This window comes from Phoenix dactylifera, chromosome 5 (genome assembly GCF_009389715.1).
Source record: "Phoenix dactylifera cultivar Barhee BC4 chromosome 5, palm_55x_up_171113_PBpolish2nd_filt_p, whole genome shotgun sequence".
Lineage (NCBI taxonomy): Eukaryota > Viridiplantae > Streptophyta > Magnoliopsida > Arecales > Arecaceae > Phoenix > Phoenix dactylifera.
In genome coordinates this window covers 6,017,666-6,038,892 of record NC_052396.1, presented here as the reverse complement: position 1 = coordinate 6,038,892, position 21,227 = coordinate 6,017,666, and the positions used below count along the sequence as shown (strand labels likewise).

Genomic DNA, 21,227 nt, shown 5'->3' with positions numbered 1-21,227 from the left:
TGATTGAATAGGATAGAGGGTTAGGATTAATGCTAAATATAAAAGCTGCTAAGAGATAGTGGATATGTTTGGTTTGAGCCTTTCAGATTCGATATCAAGTTCAGTTTGGAACGAGAAATTCACCAAAATCGAAACCAAACAATTTTTGATTTTTGAAGCCATCATGGAAATCACCTCTCTTTAATTTCAGTTAAACAATTAAAACATAAGGGTATCCATCCCTGCAGAGAGCTGGCCCATAGATGAGGAAGCCCACGAGAAAGAACAAGACGGATAGTACCCAACCTTAACCAATAATGACACCAACTTTGCGGGCGCCACTTTTGTTGATCTCTGAAAAGATGCAAATCAAACGTGGGTAAAGGAAAACCTGAAAGCAGCGGTGATCACATAAGGCCTTCTTCCCAAAAGAACCTGATGCATACTATATAGCAAGCATCTCCTTTCCTTTTCCCCCTTTGCAATGCATTACATAGCTTTCTCTTTTTCTTTTTTTTTTTTGGGTCTCTTGGTCCATGCATATAAGACGATGAAGTGATTGTTTATTATAAGGGAACTGACAAACATACTCCCTATTACAGTTTGATGAACTTTCCTCATGGCTTTCTGTCTCTAAAATCTGCACAGAGAGAGAGAGAGAGAGAGAGAGAGAGAGAGAGAGAGAGAGGGTACCAAGTAAGCAAAAAAATTTATTTCAGGCCTCCATAATAACAGAGTATGAATGGATGTTAATCCAGAATAGATTACATGGAATACATATTAAGTAAAAATATGTGATACTAAAGTTAAAACTAAAGGAAAGCAGATTCTGAAACGAAGTCACTTTCCCACCTCTGATCAATTTCAGAACGAAACATACCATAAACAAGGTTAAAGTAGATATCATGAGATTGACATGCACTAATCCACAGAAGATATGCTGATTTGGTAGCAGCTACAAATTGACAGGTAACCAACAAATTAAATAGCCAGCCAATGCTTACCTTGAAATCTATCCTATACTTAAGATGTCGTAGCATTTCACAAGCTGCAAATACAGTGAAAAAGACTGCCAAACATAAAGAAAGAAATGAACATGCTATTGTTTTTTGGAAGGAAAAAAAAAAACAGACGGTGAATTCCCAACACCAAGAATGCAAGCAAGCACTCATATTATGTGGACCCGAAGCCTACCATTGGTTACTTGTGGAATTAGATGAAAACAAACAACTGTAATTTACTTGAAGCAAGGTGGAAACTTTCAACAAGAAAGGGTACAGAGAATTCTGGTTTTTTAAGCAGACGGATCCTTTATGTATTCGATAAAGGATGATGGCGACTGATTTGCCAATAGAAGAGCCTGAAAGAGATGTTTTACCTGATAACAATAGTTGTATCTTATCATGACTCCATTAATTTGTACAATGATTGATGAAACTCAACAGGAAGATCGTGAGGATGAAAGAACGAATGGAAGAACATTACTTTATCTATCGCTATTGAGCGACTTGCGGATTCGCCTGATTTACGTCAGATAAATTGACATCAAATCTTATGAAGAATATTACCTTGGTGCAATGCGCAACATGAGGCAACTCGAAACAATAAGATATTGGACATTAACATAACAGTGAAGGCATTATTCTGAAAAAACAAAACATATGAATGAAGGTTTGGCGGTAGCATTCTGTCACCAACTTACTATGTTTTTTGTGTGTCAATGAGAAGAACTCATGGAAGGCTCTAAGATATCAGTACTATGCAAATTTTGGAAGAAAGGAGCATCACATAACAAGAATTTCTTGACGCCAACAGTGCTGACTTCCATTTATAGGGTTTCTAATGAATGATATGAGAAATTAACTCTAAAAATACCACAAAATACTCTCCAAAGGTCCAAGTAAAATTGAAGACCTGGCCACAGGTTATATTAGAACAATTCAAGACAAGAAAAGCACTATAAGCTCAAAACACATCTAAGATCAAAGAAACAGATCATACTAGGTCTTAGCATAGAAACAACTGGATCTGAGTTAGAAAAGCTAAGCTTAAGGTAATAATGTATATATTACATCTCGAGTTAAAGAGCAAGCATTACAATTTTTAGTTCCCAGCTTCAGCACTCTGTTTCATAGAGACAGTGAAACAGGAGGATAGAAGCAGAACATTGCACCAAGGGGAAAAGCAGTACAATCTATTTCCTACTGAACAAGCTCCTCAATTTCCCTCTCTGTAATCGCTCAAGCAGCTTTTTTGCACCAGCCACATCCATTCCGTTGAGCTTCTTAAGGTACCCAACAGCACCATAAGAAATCATCAACTTCTTGCATCTCTTACTCGATGATAGAGATAACAGGCAAGATATAGCGTACTTCCTCGCCGTGTTTTGAGGGCTGGGATCAAGCAACTGAACCAGGCTCGGCACGCTCTTCTCATCCTTCTTGACCTCCCTGCTGTTCTGAGGGCAGCTTATCAAGCTCGCAATGGCCTGGGCTGCCACCTCCCTTGCGCTGTTCGACTTTGTCTCGAGCATCCTGACAAGCAAAGGCGCACAACCAAATTCTCCAATCAATTTCTTCATCTCAGACGAACTGGATATCCTGCAAATGGTTGATGCTGCCGCCTGTTTCGCGCCTAAAGATCCATCCTTCAGCACGTGTACCAGTCGAGGAAGGAGGCCAAGCGACAGGAGAGCATCAGCCGAGATCAAGCTTACGAGATTCCTCAGTGCGCCGGCGGCAGACTCCTGCGGCAATGGCCCGTCGAGGTAGGCCAAGAGGCTCCGCGGCCCTCCCTCCAAAATGACCGACCTCCTCAAACTCTCATTGCTGGCTGTCAGATTCTGTAAGCACTGGGCGGCGTACTCTTTGGTGCCCAAGACAATTCCACGGTCCAGGAGATCGATCATGACTCTGATAATCCCCCCCTCAGCCAATGTCTGCCTCACTTCGGGCACGGCGGTGAGATTCTTCAAAGCGCCCGCAGCTGCCGACTGGCAAATGGAGTCTCCTGTCTGGCAGATCTCGATCAGTGGGCGAACGCCGCCGTGACCGACGATCGAGCGGGCGGTGTCAGCGGACATGGACAGCCTCTGGAGCGACACCACGGCCTTCTCTCGGCCCACCGGGCTCCCGGACTCTGCCATCCTTATCAGCGGCGGGAGCACACCTTCAGATACTAGCAACTTCTCACACCTCCCAGACTCTACGAGCAAACAAATCACCGTTGCTGTCTTCTCTCTGACTTTAGGAGCCGTTGCAGTGAGCAATTGTACAAGGGCAGCTATGTTGCTCCGGTCAAGCACAGAAAGCACGATCTGCTCATCCTCCCTCATCAACTCGAGCAGGCCATCGACCGCGCGGTGCTTGGCCTCGACATGGCTGATCTGCAGGCGGGCGAGCAATTCACACACATTGGACTGTGCTGGGGCCAATGGTTCGTGGCTGCGGGCAGCCACCGGAGGCAGGGCGGCGTCACCAAGAACGCCCGTCTTGATCATAAGGGAACAGTCACGTAAGGCGAGGTCAAGCTTGCCAGAGAGCGCATCGAGGTCGCTCTGCATTTGGAGCTTGCCAATGCAGGGCTGCTCCGACGAGCGGTTGGCGAGTTCGAGGGCATCTGCGAGGGCATTTGTCACTGACTGGAGGAGTTCTGTACAGAGCGCGTTCTTGGCGAAGCAATGGTGGCTGGAGAGGTCGGAAAGGCACGGAGGGACGCGCTCCAGCTTGGAAACAATGGCCTTCCAGCGCCCGGGGAAGCCTGTGGCGGCCCGGGACTTGTCAAGGGCGGTGGGGACGAGCTGCCGGGCTCGGGACAGCCAGTGGTTGGCAGAGTCAGTGTCGACGATGGGCTCGGAGTCTTCAGCCATTGGTTGCGAGCAGTGGCTGTGATCTGAAACACAATTGGGCAATGAGAGAGAGAGAGAGAGAGAGAGAGAGAGAGAGAGAGCCTTCAGGAAGAAGGGGGGGGGGGGAGGAGGGGGAGCTAGGAATCGTTTTTCCGGGAGAAAGGTAGTTGGTGAGCATGGTGGATTAAGCAGCAGAGTACAAAGGCTAATATAATAACAAACGTGGGGTAGAATCACAGGGTTCAACCAAGTTTCGGGGAATATTTTCTTTCGATTTTGGTGACAACAAGGTTAGACCAACCAAATCGACAAGTACCGTGAAGCCAGTGGGCCGAGATTGCATGCAATGAGTGGATTTGAAGGCTAAAAAGATATGAGATCTTGGATAAAATATGGACTATGAGAAGAATAAAGTAGGTACTGAAAGGAAGGATCGGTTACTGTAACGGCCATGAAGCAAACGCCTGTTCACTGATCTGATCTAGTAAAAGAGGAAGTTTCGGGCTCTAACCCACTCCTTTTTTTTTTTTTTAGCTGGTGGGAGCAGAGGCTAGCTACTTAGTACTACTGAATCAACTCTGTTTCAACTCAGTATCTCAAGTCTCAACTTATCGAGTCATGTTGGGCTTATTATTTTCCAAAATTTGACACTGCACAGGTTTTAAACTCGCCGTCTGAGATTAGTTAATATGTGATCTGTCTCTACCATCAATTCACCATCTTTTTGTTTAGCAGTGAACATCATTATACTATAGGTACCCAGTACTCATGTCTGGCGAACACTAAAGAATATCTTATGAGCCGGAACTTTATTTTGCTATAGTCTCTCTAACACCAATCTTAAAGAAGAAACCCAAAAGTCAAATAAGAATAACATTCTTATTACTAATGAAGTTCGTCAATCACATAACTTTTAAAAAATAAATGCAATATGATTAATTATTTAGTGTGTATCATCTAGCCATATATTGTGTACTGATAAAAAAACATATTTTGAAAACTATGTATCGATTTATCTAGAAGTGTGTATTGGATCACTGCTAGATATGTATCGGATAAACTTGTAGTATGTACCAGAAAGTCGACGAGTATGTATCACTAGACATGTAGTATGTATCGGTGAATATAATATTTTAGAATTTGTGTATTAATTTGCTTGGAAGTACGTATTGGATTGCTAGATAACTAATTTGCTAAGTTGTATATTATATATCGTGTATTGTGTACTGTTGAAAACCATGTCCTAGAAATTATGTATCGATTTATCTAAATGTGTGTATTAACTTGCCAAATAACTAATTTGCTTGGTGTATATTATTTCACGATGTAGTATGTATTGCATTTTTTTTTTTGACTTCCTTTTTTTAATCACGAAACTGATGATTCTATTAATAGAAGAAATCTATGACTTTTTGGTTTCTTCTATAAAATGCGCACTAAAGAAAACGTGGCAAAATAGAAAGCTCGTCCCATTTTTTTTTCTCGAGTGCCAACCCCATATGATTTTGTTTAGTGGCAACTTGAATATCATATTGACTTGTAAAAGTGACCGTTAATTAGTCTTCCTAAGGGGTGGAATGGTACTAATAATGTTCCAAAATCATGCTTCTAGTGCTATTTGAAGTTGCAATCCATATGCTTCAAGAAATAATGCAGCTTCTATATGCATGCTTAAAAAGAATACGAAACTAAGTTACAAATTAGGCAGGACAAAATATGCCATACTATACCAAACCAGACAGTACAAAACGCATCATACCGTACCAGTCAGAGTGACAAAACGCATCATGCCTATTAATACTCGGTACGTTGAACCAACCTCTCCGTATCGGACGTACTGACATAGTAACAAGATGGCACCGATATACAATCCAGTACCGAGACAACGGACCTTGATGCGAGCTTTTGTCACTCTAATAGATCCAGCAATTTTGAAATTACGATCCGATTGGACTTGAAATACTTCCTGTATGGAGTTGAATGACAACCACAGCTGTTTCCAGCACGTCTATTATGAACGATGACGATGGATCCACAAACCACCTCTAGGTAGTTGGTTGAAATTCTTGCACTAAAATGGTAGAGAGTAGATTTGGCTCCTGTATCTCAACACCTATAAAATACAGGGAGACAACATACATCATATGAAAATTATGTAACAAATGGAGATCTAGCCAAGGATATAACCAGATCGTCTTTCTTAGAAAAAGGATGGACTACAGATTATGAAGGAAAACTCCTACAAAACATCCATTAAACATCTTCACATAAGAATCGATGCAAACCTGGATGGTCGAAATGAACCTTGCATCGAACCTCTCGTGCTTATAACTCTAGGGGAAAGAGGGCAGCTATCTTATTGTGAAAAGCATCTAACTGTGGCTCATCTAAAGAAAAGCACCTAGTTACCTAACAAAAACCAGTTACCGTATATGTAGTTCTACCGTTAATTACAGCCAGTAAGTGTAAGAACTGAACTGTTGAAGAATAAGCGTGCTATACATTCCACAGGCGATACTCCCTGGCATTCTTCTATACAAGACTCAAGTTACAACTCGCAATTTCCCTTTATAATATTCAATTCCTCCAAGGTTTTACAGCATAACTTAAAAACTATATACTAATAGGGGTTGAAGTGAAACCATATTAAGTGACAAATCTCAATTTCAGTAGACCATGTAACAACTATAGTACATATGACCAATTTGTCATGTATATTGCCCAAGATCCGCCGGACCGGTACCAAGACCCATATCGGTCGGCAACTGGTACGGTTCGGTACTGAACCGGTAGGGTGTGCCGGTTCAAGATCCGGCATGCCTTAATTTTTTTTAAAGTTTTTTTTAAAAAATTAATTGGTAATCACTCTTTTCAAACTTTTTCTATGAATTTAAGTCTAATTTCATGCTTTTTTTATATTTTTTATATTTTTTTATGTTTTTATAATACCGGTTTAATCTACGTGATGCATCTTATTGTTTTAAAATGATACAATTCATAAAATGAACAACATAAAATATCCTCAAATCAAGTAGTGATGTAAAAATTAAAAAATAATATGATCAATTATATACTTTTAAAGTCCAACATATATAGCATTGGAAAGCCTTCTCGAGCCTTTCCAACGCAACCTAATACCTTTAGAAGGCATCAGGTGGTGGCAGCGGTAATAACGCCCAATCCAATTAGAAACTGAGTTGACTCGATGCGAATCTGCAGGTTTCGGTCGGTAAAAGACCGGTTTCGGTTGGTCCAATAATGGTTCTAGATGCAACTGAATATTATAGTCGAACCGATCCGATTTTGCATTAGGTCGGCTCGGTACTATCTGAATCGAGCGGTTCGATAGATCTTGATATTGCCTTAGTTAAACGATTCTCTTTGTTTATCTATGCTTACTTGGACTAAATATTTATGAAACAACGCCAGCAGGATTCAAACTGAAAACCTCCACCCATGTGAAGGAGGGGGGCATCCGCTAGGATATAGCCCAATGTCATTTGACTTGCATATACAACTTGCGTCCGATACTTTGAATGATCTTTTTTTCTTCTTGAAGTTAAAATATCTCTGATACTCTAGAAACGAAATGCTACAGCATTGCATTGGAGATAATCATGAGTGCGAGAATTTCAGAGGAGATAACCTCATGATAAGCTTAACCCGTCAACTCACCGAGTGTAAATTTTAAAAACAAGAGATAAAAGAGTTCAACTCGGACCTACAAAAAGATGAGACAAGTGAACCTGAGCAGGGCTTGTGTTTGGGAAAAGGAGACCTGGAGAAGGACAAGGGCCTGCCTTCCAAAGCGCACTCCTGGGACCATCCGATGTCTCGAGACCGCCCTTTGAACCCATTCCCAGGCCTCAGCCTTAACCTTTTCCACGGCCGATACCTTACTCCGTCCGTCCGGGACCAGTTTACGGTAATACCCTCGTACCGTTTCCAAGTTTCAAAATAGCTCCACAGGTTCGAGGTCTATTCAGTCATTAACCATCCCAGAGCCCTTCCCGGCGGACGATTCCGCGCGGGGAAACCAACGGGACGGAAGAATCCGGTTCAGACTCCGTGGACCGGGTCGAACCTTTCCCGGTTCGGCCCAAAATATCAAATCAAGTCATGCCAAACTAGAACAAAGATCCTCGCAGAAACCAAAAAGAGAGAGACTTGGCTCCCAAGAGAGAAGTAGAGGAGACAGAGAAGAGTGTAATCTCCGTATATTCTTCCCAAAATATCCCCAGCCGGAACAAAAGAGAGAGGAAAATTAGTTCAAAGTTTCCAGAAATACCTCGAGGGATCTCTTTGCTTGGGCGACAAGTGTGGTGGCCAAAGGATGTAGCTTTAACGGGAGCAGCAGCTGTTGCGATGGGCTCCTCCACCTCTTCCTTCTGCTTTAAGAACCAAACAACACCAAAGAAAAGGAGAGCTGAGAACAGTAGTAGTGAGAGTGGGGAAAAGAGAAGACCAAACACTTTCTTCTTCAACTGGAGAAAAAGAAGATGATAGAATGGTCGGTTGCGTCAAACAATGACTTTGCTTTCAAAAGAATCGAAAACGAAAATAAGGAAGGAAAGCGGAGGAGGTTTGAGCCAATATGTATATATAAAGAGAGAGAGAACTGAGAATATACCTAGCGAGCGTTTGAAATGTCGATCTATATTTCTCCGTGGAGTCCGACAGGATCCTCTAATCGCGAGCCGGAGGTGAGAGAAGGGCGCTGGATTTTTGCGCGTGTATTTCTCTAAATTTATTTATAAGCTATTTGAATTGGTACTTGGAGGTGTAACCCGTGTAAGCCGCCGAGGGAGTTCGGGGATCGGACGGCTGAGGTGGGAGGTCTCCAATTTTTACTGAAATCAGACTTTTCTTTGTTTCTGTGGGAAGTTTTGCATTCCCAAGACGTTGACATGTATCGCACCTGGAAACACCCGGCGAGTCACGGGCTTTTGAAATAAGAAAAATCCAAGGGGTAGCATTGTAGCAAGCATGTTGGCTCTGTTAAAAAAACAAACAAAAAAAAAGGGGCTAGCCTCGCACATTAGATGTTTTCTCTTTTAAATGCTGCAAGCCGTGTAACGAATTAGGATCGTACGTTAGAAGCTACGTAACTTTCATCAGTGAGATTCCTTTGTTACTCTATAATCTAGAGTGGGCTCCATGGAGATCGAAACATTTATTTAAATCTTCCGCGCGAACACGGCATTTCAATTTGGTCCTTTGGTGGGCTTTGATCAGAGTGCCAATTGGTGACATGGTACTTCAAAAGCGAAGAGAGTAGAATGGTTTTAGGTTTTGACGCCAGATATAAGGGTTCATTGCTGCACCTGTGCTCGGCCTCCCACGCGTGCTTGCCCATGCGCTCTGATTGGGCGAAGCCACGCTGGAAGCTAGAAATACTATTATAAAGGCTTTGGCTAATCCGGAACGAGTGGACTAGATTTGTTTTGTGTACTCAAAACAACTCCCATTTAGGCATAGCCATATCAACCTAGCAAAGTTCGGCAGTAGAATCTTGTAGGAATATATATATATATATATAGATTTTTTTTTCTTTAACCAATAAATCTTCAGGTTGGACGTCCTTAAGCCAGACCTTGGACAAATTCTTAGTCGACTATAGGTTGGGTAAGATTTTATATGGGATATTCTTGCAGAAATATACTAACAAGTTCGGATATTTTGTGGTGCATACTTTGCATGAAGGGAGCTGTACAACTCTCGATAGCCTCTATTTCATCCTATCACAAGGATAGATGATGGTCAAAGATGATATATTGAGTTACGTGTCAAACGCAATACATCATTATGAGAAAGATCATCGGGTGTTTGATAGTCATTTGTCTCTATGATGGGATGTTGTGGCGATTGATTAAGGGTTGTATAGCTCTCCGCAATGGATCCTATCACAACTTTGCTTCACGCCCATCCACTTCTGCTCTGACTTCATCCCCATCTTACACTTCCTTCCACTTGGTCTCCAGTACCATAACTATTTCCCCATAAAGCAGTCAACCATCTTCCCCTACTGCCCATGGCCCCATGCACTTCGGCCCCGGGCTTCAGTGGCTCACACATCCTAGGCTGCCCCACCTCTGCCTAGTATCGGTCACGCCCTAGGCACAGAATCGACGAAGTGGCTTTGTTGTCGACAGATGTTGATTATGGGAGAGCGAGGGCTGAGACAAACCAATTCTTATATACATCTTTTATTTAAGTCTTAGCATCCTCATTATTTAAATCCAATCACAAATACCATAAATTCAATATCAACTCATGTTATAGTATTCTCTAGTTTATATGGACCATAGGCTGTATTAATTTTAATATCATTTAGAATAACTCAGAACCTCACTAAAAAAAAACTAACCAAAAGATATTATATAAATTATTTAGTTTTGTATAGATTTCCAGTTCTATTTATTGAATGGTCGATGTTAAACGGAACACTTGTCTGCATGGATCCTCGTAACTTAATTATTAATGATAACCCAGCTGGTCTGGCGACAACCTAATCCTCTGTGAAAAAACCACGATGTCATCTCAACACGGATGGTTACTTGGCATCCCTTTGTGAGGTGTCATATATAGCATCCAACATGGCACATCTTGTTTGACAGCCCGTCTCCTTAAAAGGATAACGAGACAGCTTTTGAGGGTGCCTAGGCATTTGCCGTGCGATACATGCACCGCATGAGATCCGAACCGCGCGTCTTCAAGCATGGTTCCCAAGCTTCTCCTATCAACAATGGTACACACGAAGCATTTGCTTGGGAGGTATGATTTCTCTACACTTCGACAAAGGGACGAGAACTCGATTCCAACTGAAGTCAGCCTCACAAGGGTGCGATGGACATAGGAGAGAAAAGATAGTGAGTCTGTATTCTCTAGTATATACTAAAAAGAAAGTATAAACTAAAAAAAGGGGGAAGAGTGATAAAAATAACTACATGTTGCAAAGACTTTTACAAAGCATAAACAATATGGTATCCTTATGACATCAAGTTGGCTGATGCATCTTGCAGGTTTTACTTTATCTGTCTATTTATAGCAAAGTACAAGGATGATCGCGCTCATCTTCAGTATCGCAAACCAAATGAACCAATATCTGTATAGAGTATAGGTTATTCAAACAAATTATTTAGTTTTGCCGCAATTGGATTCTATTTTAGTACAATGATGTCGATCTTTTAAAGTTAAGACATCTTGATTGATCCTATATGATCTTCTCTAGAGAACGTTGGACTGACTTATTATTTGAGAATGGAGATCCTAGGGAGATCATTAACGAGTAGCTGTCTTCATAAGGATTGTCGGTCTACCTTTTGCTACGAAACCTAGAGAGATTAAATAAAGAGGTTGGACTTTCTTTTCCTGTTGATTTTAGAAATTTTGAATTTTTGAATAGGTTGATTTCTTTTGCCATTAAAATGTGGAGAGAGAGAGAAAATTCTTGCATTACAAAAATCATGTAGCTATAAACAAAACACCAAGCTCAGAAAATTCCATTAGATGCAGAGGACATTTTACAAGCAGCCAAAAACAAATGCCAACATTTGAAAACCTAAGAACAGGAGTAAAGAAGCCTCTATTAGGAACTAAAATCATTGTAAGGTCACCATATTTAACTTGCATTGAATCATTCAAGGACCTTGCAGCAATTTGTTTGTTGAAAAATCTTCAACTCGTACTGTCAATCCAAAAGGAACGGATGCCAAATTATTTTTCTTTCCTTCTCCTTCCTTTACTTTGGTAAAGAATGGCACATATGTTGGCAACATCTATCCTTCATCCAAAAGTGGGAGTAGGGGCTACAACTAGATTATCATTTGATAGTTTTGTTTTTTTTTTCGACAGAGGTGCTCATTTTGATTTTTGATACATGCATACTGAAAGACTAGCTGATTTCGTTTTAGATGTGCTTTAGTTTTTGTTTCCCTCTGCTACTGGTGAAATGATTAGAATCATTAGGCAGAAATACTAATTCTTGAGACAATTATATAGAAACATAAAGTTAGGGTCCATTTATTAGTCTATTGAATCTAGTAGAGTTGTTATAACTAGTAAATTTAACTACCAAATTCAACATTTAGCAACTATTAGTGCATTATCATAACCTAATTCTATACATTTAGTACATTAAATACATAAAGATTTAGACAAGTAGCCTCTTTTTAGTCCTAAAGGATTGAATTTTGGTTCTGAGCTCATAGAAGAGACTGTTGAATTTTCCACAATATTCGATTCATTATTCATTTCAGCTCTGCAAAATACAGTCTAAAACAACATAAAATCAGCTTAGAAAGTCTCATAAATAAAGTCATAATTTCTCATTTGTGACATTATATCCCAAAGTTTGTAAAAGATTTAGACAGTGTTTTCCAAATGGTTATTTTCACAAATTAAAACATTAACAAGGGGCAACAGGGAGAATCAAAGCTTGTACCACTCCTCATATTCAAGATACTACTGTGATTTGAGAGGATTATTGAACAGTTATCAATGAAGTAAGTGAAATTGAAGGAATAATTTTATAAAAAATAATATATTTAAGAAAAGAATGACACCTCCTACATGCTTCATTTCTGATAGGAGAAGGTTACAGAGCTATTTATAAAACCATATTAGTCTGCTGAAGTCTTCTATTTTGGACAAGATTACTGTATGACAAGTCAATATCTCTTGCTGAATTTGAAATCCTTGCACTACGCTGTTTAAGCAAACTTAACCTAAAGTTTTGGGTTAAACTAATTAAACATGCATTAATTTTATGAACTCGGATCAACTCTGAACACCAAACATTAAAACTTTTTTTTTTCAAATTGGGTTTACATCAAAGAAAAATTCATATAACTTAAACCAGTCCAAACTTGTCTAGATTTGCCATAACATGAAGCCCTTAAATTCAACCTAACTTGAATCAATGGTTAACATTGGGCGCAATCATCTCGATCAAATTTGAGATCTCTCCAACAGAAAGAACAATGCTAATCAGTCGAGATAAATCTTAGCACCTTTGTTATGCTTATCATACTCTCCGGACACAAATATATGATGGACCCTCGTCATCGGCCATCCAAAATTATTCTAAAATCAATATTTTAGGTCACATATTAATATAGCTTCCGTGCTAAGATAATGTATAAAGAAAAAGGTTGCGTAGGATGGGAGGTGGCTCCTTTATGGCAGACTTTTGTTGCGATAAATAATGAGCCGGCCATTGAAGAAATTTTTCGGCAGACCTGGTCCACTATAAATTTAGAATGAAATCGCTTCATTTTTTATATATATAATAGCAATACAACCTCGGATGTTTCGCGGGAAGTATTTTCCCTTCTAGGAATATGATTCCTGGGAATCAGATTCCTAGGAAGAGGATACCTAGGAAAGCACTTTTGGCATGTTTGGTTAACCATGGGAAAGTGATAAATTTCCAAAGTGCTTATGTTTGGTTGACCATCCACTTTCCTAGGAAAGTTATGTATAATTCCTATTATGCCCTTAATAAAAATTAGGTCTTTAATGCCTCTTTAATGCTTCTTTAATGCTGAAGGGTCTTTTTGGGGAAAAAATAAAAAAGGAGTGATTCCCACCTCATGGGAAAGTAACTTTTCCATGTTTCTCATGGGAAAGACTTTTCCATGAAATGTGGGAATTATATTCCCATGGGAATACAACTTTCCCATCTCTCTCCTTTGAAAACTCCAACCAAACAAGAGGCATTTCATTACTTTTCCGTTGACCACACTTTCCCCCCTCCCTTTCCTGCGAACCAAACGAGCCCTACAGTGGAGTCGATCCACCAAATAATTTCTGGCAAAATGGCCTACTACCAACATGATATGATGGGAACTGGGGAAACGGGGTGAACAAAACAACTCTGGAGGTCCCTCGTCATCTCATCATTGGTCTGTTGCTCACGCTATCTCTCCACCACTCCTTTTTTTTCTGTATGAAATTGTAAATTTAATGAACATAGATGGAGAGATATAGGGCTCGTTTGGTTCGCGGGAAGCATTTTCCTTCCTAGGAATATGATTCCTGGGAAACAAATTCCTAGGAAGAGGATGCCTAGAAAAGTACTTTTGGCATGTTTGGTTGACCATGGAAAAGTGACAAATTTCCAAGGTGCTTATGTTTGGTTGGCCATCCACTTTCCTAGGAAAGTTATACATAATTCCTATTATGCCCTTAATAAAATTTAGGTTTTTAATGCCTCTTTAATGCTTCTTTAATGCTGAAGGGACTTTTTGGGAAAAAGTAAAAATGGAGTGATTCCCGCCTCATGGGAAAGTAACTTTCCCATGTTTCTCATGGGAAAGACTTTCCCATGAAATGTGGGAATCACATTCCCATGGGAATACAACTTTCCCTTCTCTCTCCTTTGAAAACTCCAACCAAACAAGAGGCATCTCATTACTTTCCCGTTGACCACACTTTCCCCCCTTCTTTTCCCGCGAACCAAACGAGCCCATATAGTTTTTCCCTAACCCTAGATTACACCAATCCCCCACATGAAGCAAGGGACCTTGGAGTCACATCTGTACAGCTAATAATGATTAATGATGAACAATGATATGCAACCATGTCTTCCTGTCGAGCAACACAAATGAAGACCGGGAATAAACCTCCACCACCATAAATCCATTTCTTATTTCTCATGTGGACCAACTTTAATGAGAGGAGTCTTGTAGACCAGACCTCTCCCTCCAAAATCCAGATATACACACATAAAAAGACGAAGAGCAGCAGCTTGGCTAAAAAAAAAAAAAAAGAGAACCAAAAGAAATACGAGAGAAGTGGACCAATCAAACTCAATCATATATAGCGGACGCCCATCCATCCACCTGATGGAAGGCAGGGCGGCCACGACCATCCCACTAGAAAACTTTACGCTAACCATTTCCCTGTCTGTACTCTAAAACAACTCCCAATCGAACCTTGGGGTGGGGACGGGTGGTGCGTTTGAAGTGGCTGCCGCCGGGGTGGTTGGCAGGAACCCAGAATCGAAAGTCTCCCACTTGGTGGTCACCACCGACTTGGTCGTCTTGAGCATGGCATTCTTCGCCTTGAGCACATCCAGTTTCTCCACATATTTCTGCACTCTCCTCTCCTGCATACCAGCCCAAACAACCAACAACCTATGGATTTGCGAACTTGGGATTGCATATGCAAATAATATGCTGATGGTTCGATCAAATAGCGATTGGATCCAACCTGCATTCTCTTCTGGTGCTTCAATTCCCCATCGGCGATGATGCCATCAAGCTTGACCAGCTGTATCATCAGCAGCTCGATAAGATCGAGCACATCTTTCTCAGCAACCTTTCCACCTTTGGTTATGATCACCTCCAGCTCGGATACCTGTCGAACAGTAGAGACATCAGCAAGACGATGGATTAGATCAATGTGAGGAAGGGTGTTCTTGATGGCAATGTGGATGACCTGAGAGGTGAGCTTGTCGACTTCGAGGGTGATCTGGGACATGGACTTGGAGGCCTTGTCTATCTTGGCCTGGTGGCGCATCTCCAGCAAGCGCTTGGCCCGGCGGGCGGGGTCGTCCACGACCACCAACTTGGACCCGTCTTTCACGCCGGAGATGTCGAGGTAGGCGCTGGAATCCCTCTCCTTGTCCTTGTACATCACCTTTTGGTCTTGTGGATGCAATCCAGTCCTCTCCGACAGCAGCTTCTTTAGCTCCCCTGCTCCAATCCGTTGATGAAATTAGTTGATGACTATGACTAACGGTAGAACAAGAGATTTCTAGAAGAGCTGGTTCAGGGATCACCGAAGGTGGATTGGGAGCTGAGATAGATCTCGTGGTAGGCGGCGCCGTACTTGACGCGGACGCGGATGGTGGAAGCGGGGGCGGCGGCGGCGGCGGCGGCGGAAGCGGAGTCGGGGTCCCTCTTCTGGACCAGCATCCCGCCGGGCCGGAACTCCCAGGGGTACGCCTCGTCCACCACCACAGCGGCCGCCGTGAAGGTTCTCATGGGGATGAATGCGTTCGCCGCCGCCGCCGCCGCTGGAACCGGGCTCTTCGTCCTCCCTAGCATCCTCTTCTCTGGATCTCTTCTTTTTTCCGATAGAAGAATTGAAATGGACCTTAAATTGCGCCGGTAAAGGCCAAGTCGGAGTCTAGAGAAGGCATGCTGAGCGGCAAGAGGCAAGAGGAGGAGACAGCCGGCGAAAATGGGATCTCTTCGTCAATCTCCGCCTCCTCCACGGATCTCTCTTTATGGTCGGAATCTTCCGCGGCCAACGCAGGAACGGAAAAATCTCTCTACCAATGTAATGGGCCTCGAAATTTGGAGAAAAAATTGGGTTGTGGGAGTTCCCTGTTTGTATTTGGACGAAGGCCTCGAAATAGCGGAGGGTGGAAGGAAGGAAAGAAACCGGAAGGTAGAGAGGAGAGGGACAACGTAACAACTGCGGCTGGGAAGGGAAGAATATATAATACTTATAAGCATAAAAACAAGGATTAGCTGTCAAATTAAATAACCCATCAGCTAATTATGTCCCTCTTTGGGCTAGGAATTCTCCTTTCTACCATTAACAGAATTTAACCACATAAAAATTCAATTAACATATAATTAATATCAAAGAAAGAGCGACACGGAGCCTTTTCTACCAACTTTCACTAGAATGCGAGGCCTATGCAAAAAATAAGTACCCATCAATTGGAGACGGCGTTAAAGGTGTAGCTGAAAAAATAATGACTCTGGGCACGATGCTTCCCACCATTGTAGGAGAAGGATAGTTTTATCCTGGATGTATCTTTGGCACCGAACACCGTTGGATCCGCAGCCACACAGATCTCAGTCCATCCTTTTTTTCGTGCGAAAGATGCATCGCTGTCCCATTTTTATCCACAAAGATAAAGAAGCTATTTCTGTATTTCCAATTCATTGCATCATGGCTCGTTCTCTCGATAAATTTCTGGCCGTTCAGTAAACGACGATAAATATGACGTCTCCCGAAATATACGTTTCATCATCCTATACTGAGAAGTGCAAATTTTTTTTTTTTCTGTACCTAACTATTGTCTCATTACTATCTTTCTCCACGTTTCCTTTCTTTATTTTATTACCAGGCATGTAGGCTTGGGTTGGTTCCGTCCGTTTCCCTTTCTTGCATGGCTTTTCCTTTTGACCGTCAAAATTAAGAAAACTACAAAAATGACTCGGGATGGTTGCCAGAAAGGATGAGGTGGGGGGACACGTCACCTGTCGTCCAACCGCGACGGAAATTAGACTTTAAGAGGCGTAATCTCCACTGACGCAAATCATAAAGCTTGTGGTATCCGTAACCTTTTCCCTGTCCGCCACCCGAAACGTAAGTAGTTACAAAAAAAAAAAAATGACGGAAGGTAAAACAGTCTCCGTCCATCTCAGCTACAGAGCAAGAGGACGGTGTAATAATGATAGTACAATTAAAACTTAATCATGGTTATTTGATGATAGAGAATCATAGGGAAATATATCATGGATGGTGGTTTTTTCCTGACCAAGAGACAAGGAACTACTACTTTTGAAATCATGACTCTTGTGATGGAGATTGTACTTTCTTTACTACTTTCACCTATCGTCTCACGTGTATACGGATAGCTGTAAAAGTTAATAGCATAGTCTTCAGTTCTGGAATATAGATGAATACGGTCAAATGACTTAAATGGTTGTTGAACTATAAATATAATCTAGGTTGGAACATACTTTAGGTAATGGGAGTAATAGATTTTAATGGAATTATAGAATTATTCTATGTTAGATTACACATTAGATCCTAAAAAATTAAGAAGAAGAATAAATATGCTAAAGAAATAGTACACTTTATCAGCAAGGACCCATATCAAGCAAGATCCTTGGCAGTGAAATAGATGTCCTAAATGTACCAAAAAAGATAAAGAAAAAGTCCATTTAGTAGTAACAACCCAGGTTAAGTATAAACATGGGACATTTGGGCTGGCTGTTTTGGGGCACTGGCATTATAGTTGTGTGGATGTTTATGTTCCGGTACAGAAAACTCGCAGTGCTACTCAGATAAACGAGAAATAAAAGATATTGCACTAATAACTTGTCATATAAAATTATCATATCTGAAATGCCTGCATGTAAAGATGGGGTAACCAGCCATTTTGTTTTCTTTCTCATTTTGATTAGTGGGGGGATAATTGAATAAAAAAGAAGTGCAAAACACCGGATAATACCTCCCAAGATTCAAACACAGAGTCTCTTTTAATAAGCACAACTACTAAGATAAACCCATTTATTTAACTCGAGTCAATAGGCTATTCTTCATTGTCAATCATATATTAAAATATATGTAGTTAATCAAATATACAAATAAGGATGTCAACTTGTAAAATTGATAGAGTCTCTGATAAACGAAAGAAGAGACTTGAATTCGATCCGAACAATGCCCTGATTCAAATGAATTTCCACCTATCTTACTTCTCAAATAAAATATATTTTTGTTATATAAGGTTTAAATTATCTATTTTTTTAAAAAAAAGAACTACTTGAAGATCTTTCACCTACCCATATGGATAAATTTTGTTCGTATATATAAAGTAAGTTGAACTATAACTATAACCAGCTAATCAGAAAGCAGCCTTGCAGCCTCTATAATTTTTTAATTACCATCAACTAAACATATGTTGGCATTGATTGCCGATGCGTTTGATAAAATTTTTGAAAAATGCGTAATTGGCAACTTATAATTTAGAGGTTAGATGTCATCTAAAGCATGCTCAGTTTAAATCGAACTTTTGATCCAGAGAGAATAATAGCATGATAATGCTGCTTCGACTACAACTGAATCTTACTTAACCCAAACTGCATTCTCCTTCCATATAAGATGGTGCATTGTCGGGTTGTCTAACTTTACCTTGTTAGGCATGATTAGCAAAATAAACTTTAGCAGTTAACCATCCCAATACATGAATCTCAAAATCCATAACAAGATCATCTGTCATTTGAGGGGCATGGATTTTGAGTTGCCTAAGTTTATCTTTTTGATTTTTGTTGTTTTTCAAAAAGCAGCCCATAACAAGACTGTCCTACGGCTCCCAAGATCCACCTATCTCTCATCTGAACAGCTAATTTAATTATGATTATCATCTTCCTTTAAAAAGACTGATTAGCACAAGTACAAGCTTCTTAATAAAAGTTATCACACTTTCTACCAAAAAAATAAAAATTATCACACTCAACTCCATTTGGATTGAGCGCTCGAGCGTTATAGTGAAAGTGTAGGAAACACCAAACTCCCTTTCACCAACCCTTTCCTCCATAATTTAATTGTAAGCCGAACAAAAATAATACTTTAAATTTTTATACTAACTTTTTCTGCTTGACCGGAGCATAGAGGTTTCCATCATCATAATTAAACCCTTTTTATTGTAACGTCGTTCCCTGATAGGAGAGTTTTATAGACCAGAACCTCCTCCACATTCCATATGTACACAAGCAAAAAGAACGGTAGAGGAAGCTTGTTTTATTGGAAAGAAGAAAAGTAAACGAAAAAAAAAAAAAGATCAACCAAACCCAATCGCATACGGCACCGTCCATCCACCTGAGGCCAGGCAAAGCTTCCCCTAACCGGATTATTCCTATCTATCTTTTCTGTACTCAAAACAATTCCCAATCGAACTTTGGGGTGGGAGCGGATGATGCGGTCGAGCTGCCCGAGGTCGAGGTCGCCGTCGAGGCGACGGCGGTTGGCGAGAACAGCGAATCGAACGTCTCCCATTTCGTTGTCACCACCACTGACGGCGGCGCTTGCTTCTTTGGCTGCTGCTTCTGCGGTTGCCGTGCCGGCATTTGCTCATTGGCCGCCCTCGGCATCGCATTCTCCATCTTGAGCACGTCCAGTGTTTCCACATACTTCTGCACCCTCCTCTCCTGCAAATGAATCAACCCGACCAACGCCCGTAGAATGATAAATTCGAGCATGGAAAGATTGGTCTGCAATGCTTTGATAAAAAACTTACCTGCATTCTCCTCTGGAGCTTCAGATCGCCATCGGCGACGACGCCATCCAGCTTAACCAGCTGAGTCATCAGCAGCTCGATAAGGCTCAGCACATCTTTCTCCGGCACCTTGCCTCCTTTGGATATGACCGTCTCCAATGCCGACACCTGAGGGAGACCAAACAGCAAAGATTCGTAAGAATTGTGGATTGGATTGATCAAGAGAATGTTGGTGTTGATGGGAATGTGAGGGACCTGAGGGGCGAGCTTGTCGACTTCGAGGCTGATCCGGGAGATGGATTTGGAGGCCTTCTCGATCCTGGCCTGGCGGCGCATCTCCAGAAACCGCTTGGCCTGGGCGGCTGCGTCCTCCACCACCACCATCTTGGACCCGTCCTTCACGCCGGAGACGTCGAGATAGGCGTTGGAGTCCCTCTCCTTGTTCTTATATATCAGCTTCTGGTCCTGCGGATGTAGCCCCGTCCTCGCCGACAGTAGCTTCTTCAACTCCCCTGCTCCAATTCGTTGAATGAAATTAACAATTACCAGGAATAGGGGGGAAATAAAAGATTTCTGAGAAACAGAAAAACGAAAAAAGCCAGCTGTTTTGTGGGTTACCGAAGGTGGCTTGGGAGCTGAGGTAGATCTCATGGTAGACGGCGCCAAACTTGACGCGGACGCGGATCGTGGGAACGGGGGCGGCGGCGGCGGCGGCGAAGTCGGGGTCCCGCTTCTGGACCAGCATACCGCCGGGCCGGACCTCCCACTCGCCCACCGTCGCGGCTGCGGCGGTGGTCGGAGATTCTATGACCGGGATGAATGCCGGCTTGGCCTTTGCCGGCGCCATGCCCTTTCTCCTCGTGGACATCATCTTCTCTCGATGGAGACCGATCCCCTCCGCTACTCCTTTCGAATTGGATTAGTATAGTTATCTTGGAGGGAGATCAGATCATTCCGCCGACGCCACTTCAGAATCCACCGGCGATGGCCGGAAAAACCTCGGATCTCTTCACCTCTAAAGAGAGAAAGAATTGGAACAATGAAACAATGGATCGATGGTGGCGAACAATTGGGTTTTGGCAGCTGCCTTGTCTCTATTTTTATTTCTTCTCGAGGAAACAAACGCTCGGAATGGTGGAAGAGGGAGAAGACGAACCACACAGGCCGACTAATATATAAATAATAATTAAAAATAAGATATTGAAGAAACACAAAAAGAAAGAAATGGAATTTAAATGTCAAGAAAGTTCAGTCAAAGTAAACGAACCTTACGTTAAGCTTAAAAAGCTAAGATATATAAAAAAAAGCAGAATTCCATCCTCCACTATGAATTGGCTAAAAAAGCAAAAGAAATTTAGGGGAAAAAAAAGGAAAAAGGAAAAAGAAAGGATTGCTTCTTCTACCGACTCACTCAACAACGTGGAGCTTCCAAAG

General features: G+C 41.6%; 3 protein-coding genes across 4 annotated transcripts; all 3 read right to left on the bottom strand.

Annotated features, from left to right (window-relative positions):
• Positions 1–1,986: 1,986 nt before the first annotated feature.
• Positions 1,987–8,670, bottom strand: LOC103711135 (ARM REPEAT PROTEIN INTERACTING WITH ABF2-like). Of its 2 annotated transcripts, XM_008797155.4 has the most exons (3): positions 8,457–8,670; positions 8,115–8,214; positions 1,987–3,870 (listed from the first exon to the last, which is right to left on the bottom strand). In XM_008797155.4, the coding sequence occupies exon 3, from the start codon at positions 3,845–3,847 to the stop codon at positions 2,174–2,176; it is 1,674 nt and encodes a 557-aa protein (XP_008795377.2). In that variant the 5' UTR covers positions 3,848–3,870; positions 8,115–8,214; positions 8,457–8,670; the 3' UTR covers positions 1,987–2,173. The 2 variants fall into 2 exon arrangements, with proteins under 2 accessions (XP_008795377.2, XP_038982566.1); XM_039126638.1 differs by lacking the exon at positions 8,457–8,670 and having other exon boundaries at positions 8,115–8,428.
• A 5,772-nt stretch (positions 8,671–14,442) lies between these two features.
• On the bottom strand, positions 14,443–16,255 carry LOC103711136 (BAG family molecular chaperone regulator 3-like). The gene is made up of 4 exons (XM_008797156.4): positions 15,612–16,255; positions 15,269–15,525; positions 15,041–15,187; positions 14,443–14,936 (listed from the first exon to the last, which is right to left on the bottom strand). The coding sequence occupies exons 1-4, from the start codon at positions 15,877–15,879 to the stop codon at positions 14,742–14,744; spliced, it is 867 nt and encodes a 288-aa protein (XP_008795378.2). The 5' UTR covers positions 15,880–16,255; the 3' UTR covers positions 14,443–14,741.
• Positions 16,256–19,192: 2,937 nt separating this feature from the next.
• Positions 19,193–21,227, bottom strand: LOC103711137 (BAG family molecular chaperone regulator 1). The gene is made up of 5 exons (XM_008797157.4): positions 21,061–21,227; positions 20,412–20,961; positions 20,049–20,305; positions 19,815–19,961; positions 19,193–19,725 (listed from the first exon to the last, which is right to left on the bottom strand). Exons 2-5 carry the CDS (start codon positions 20,662–20,664, stop codon positions 19,453–19,455), a joined length of 930 nt encoding a protein of 309 aa, XP_008795379.1. The 5' UTR covers positions 20,665–20,961; positions 21,061–21,227; the 3' UTR covers positions 19,193–19,452.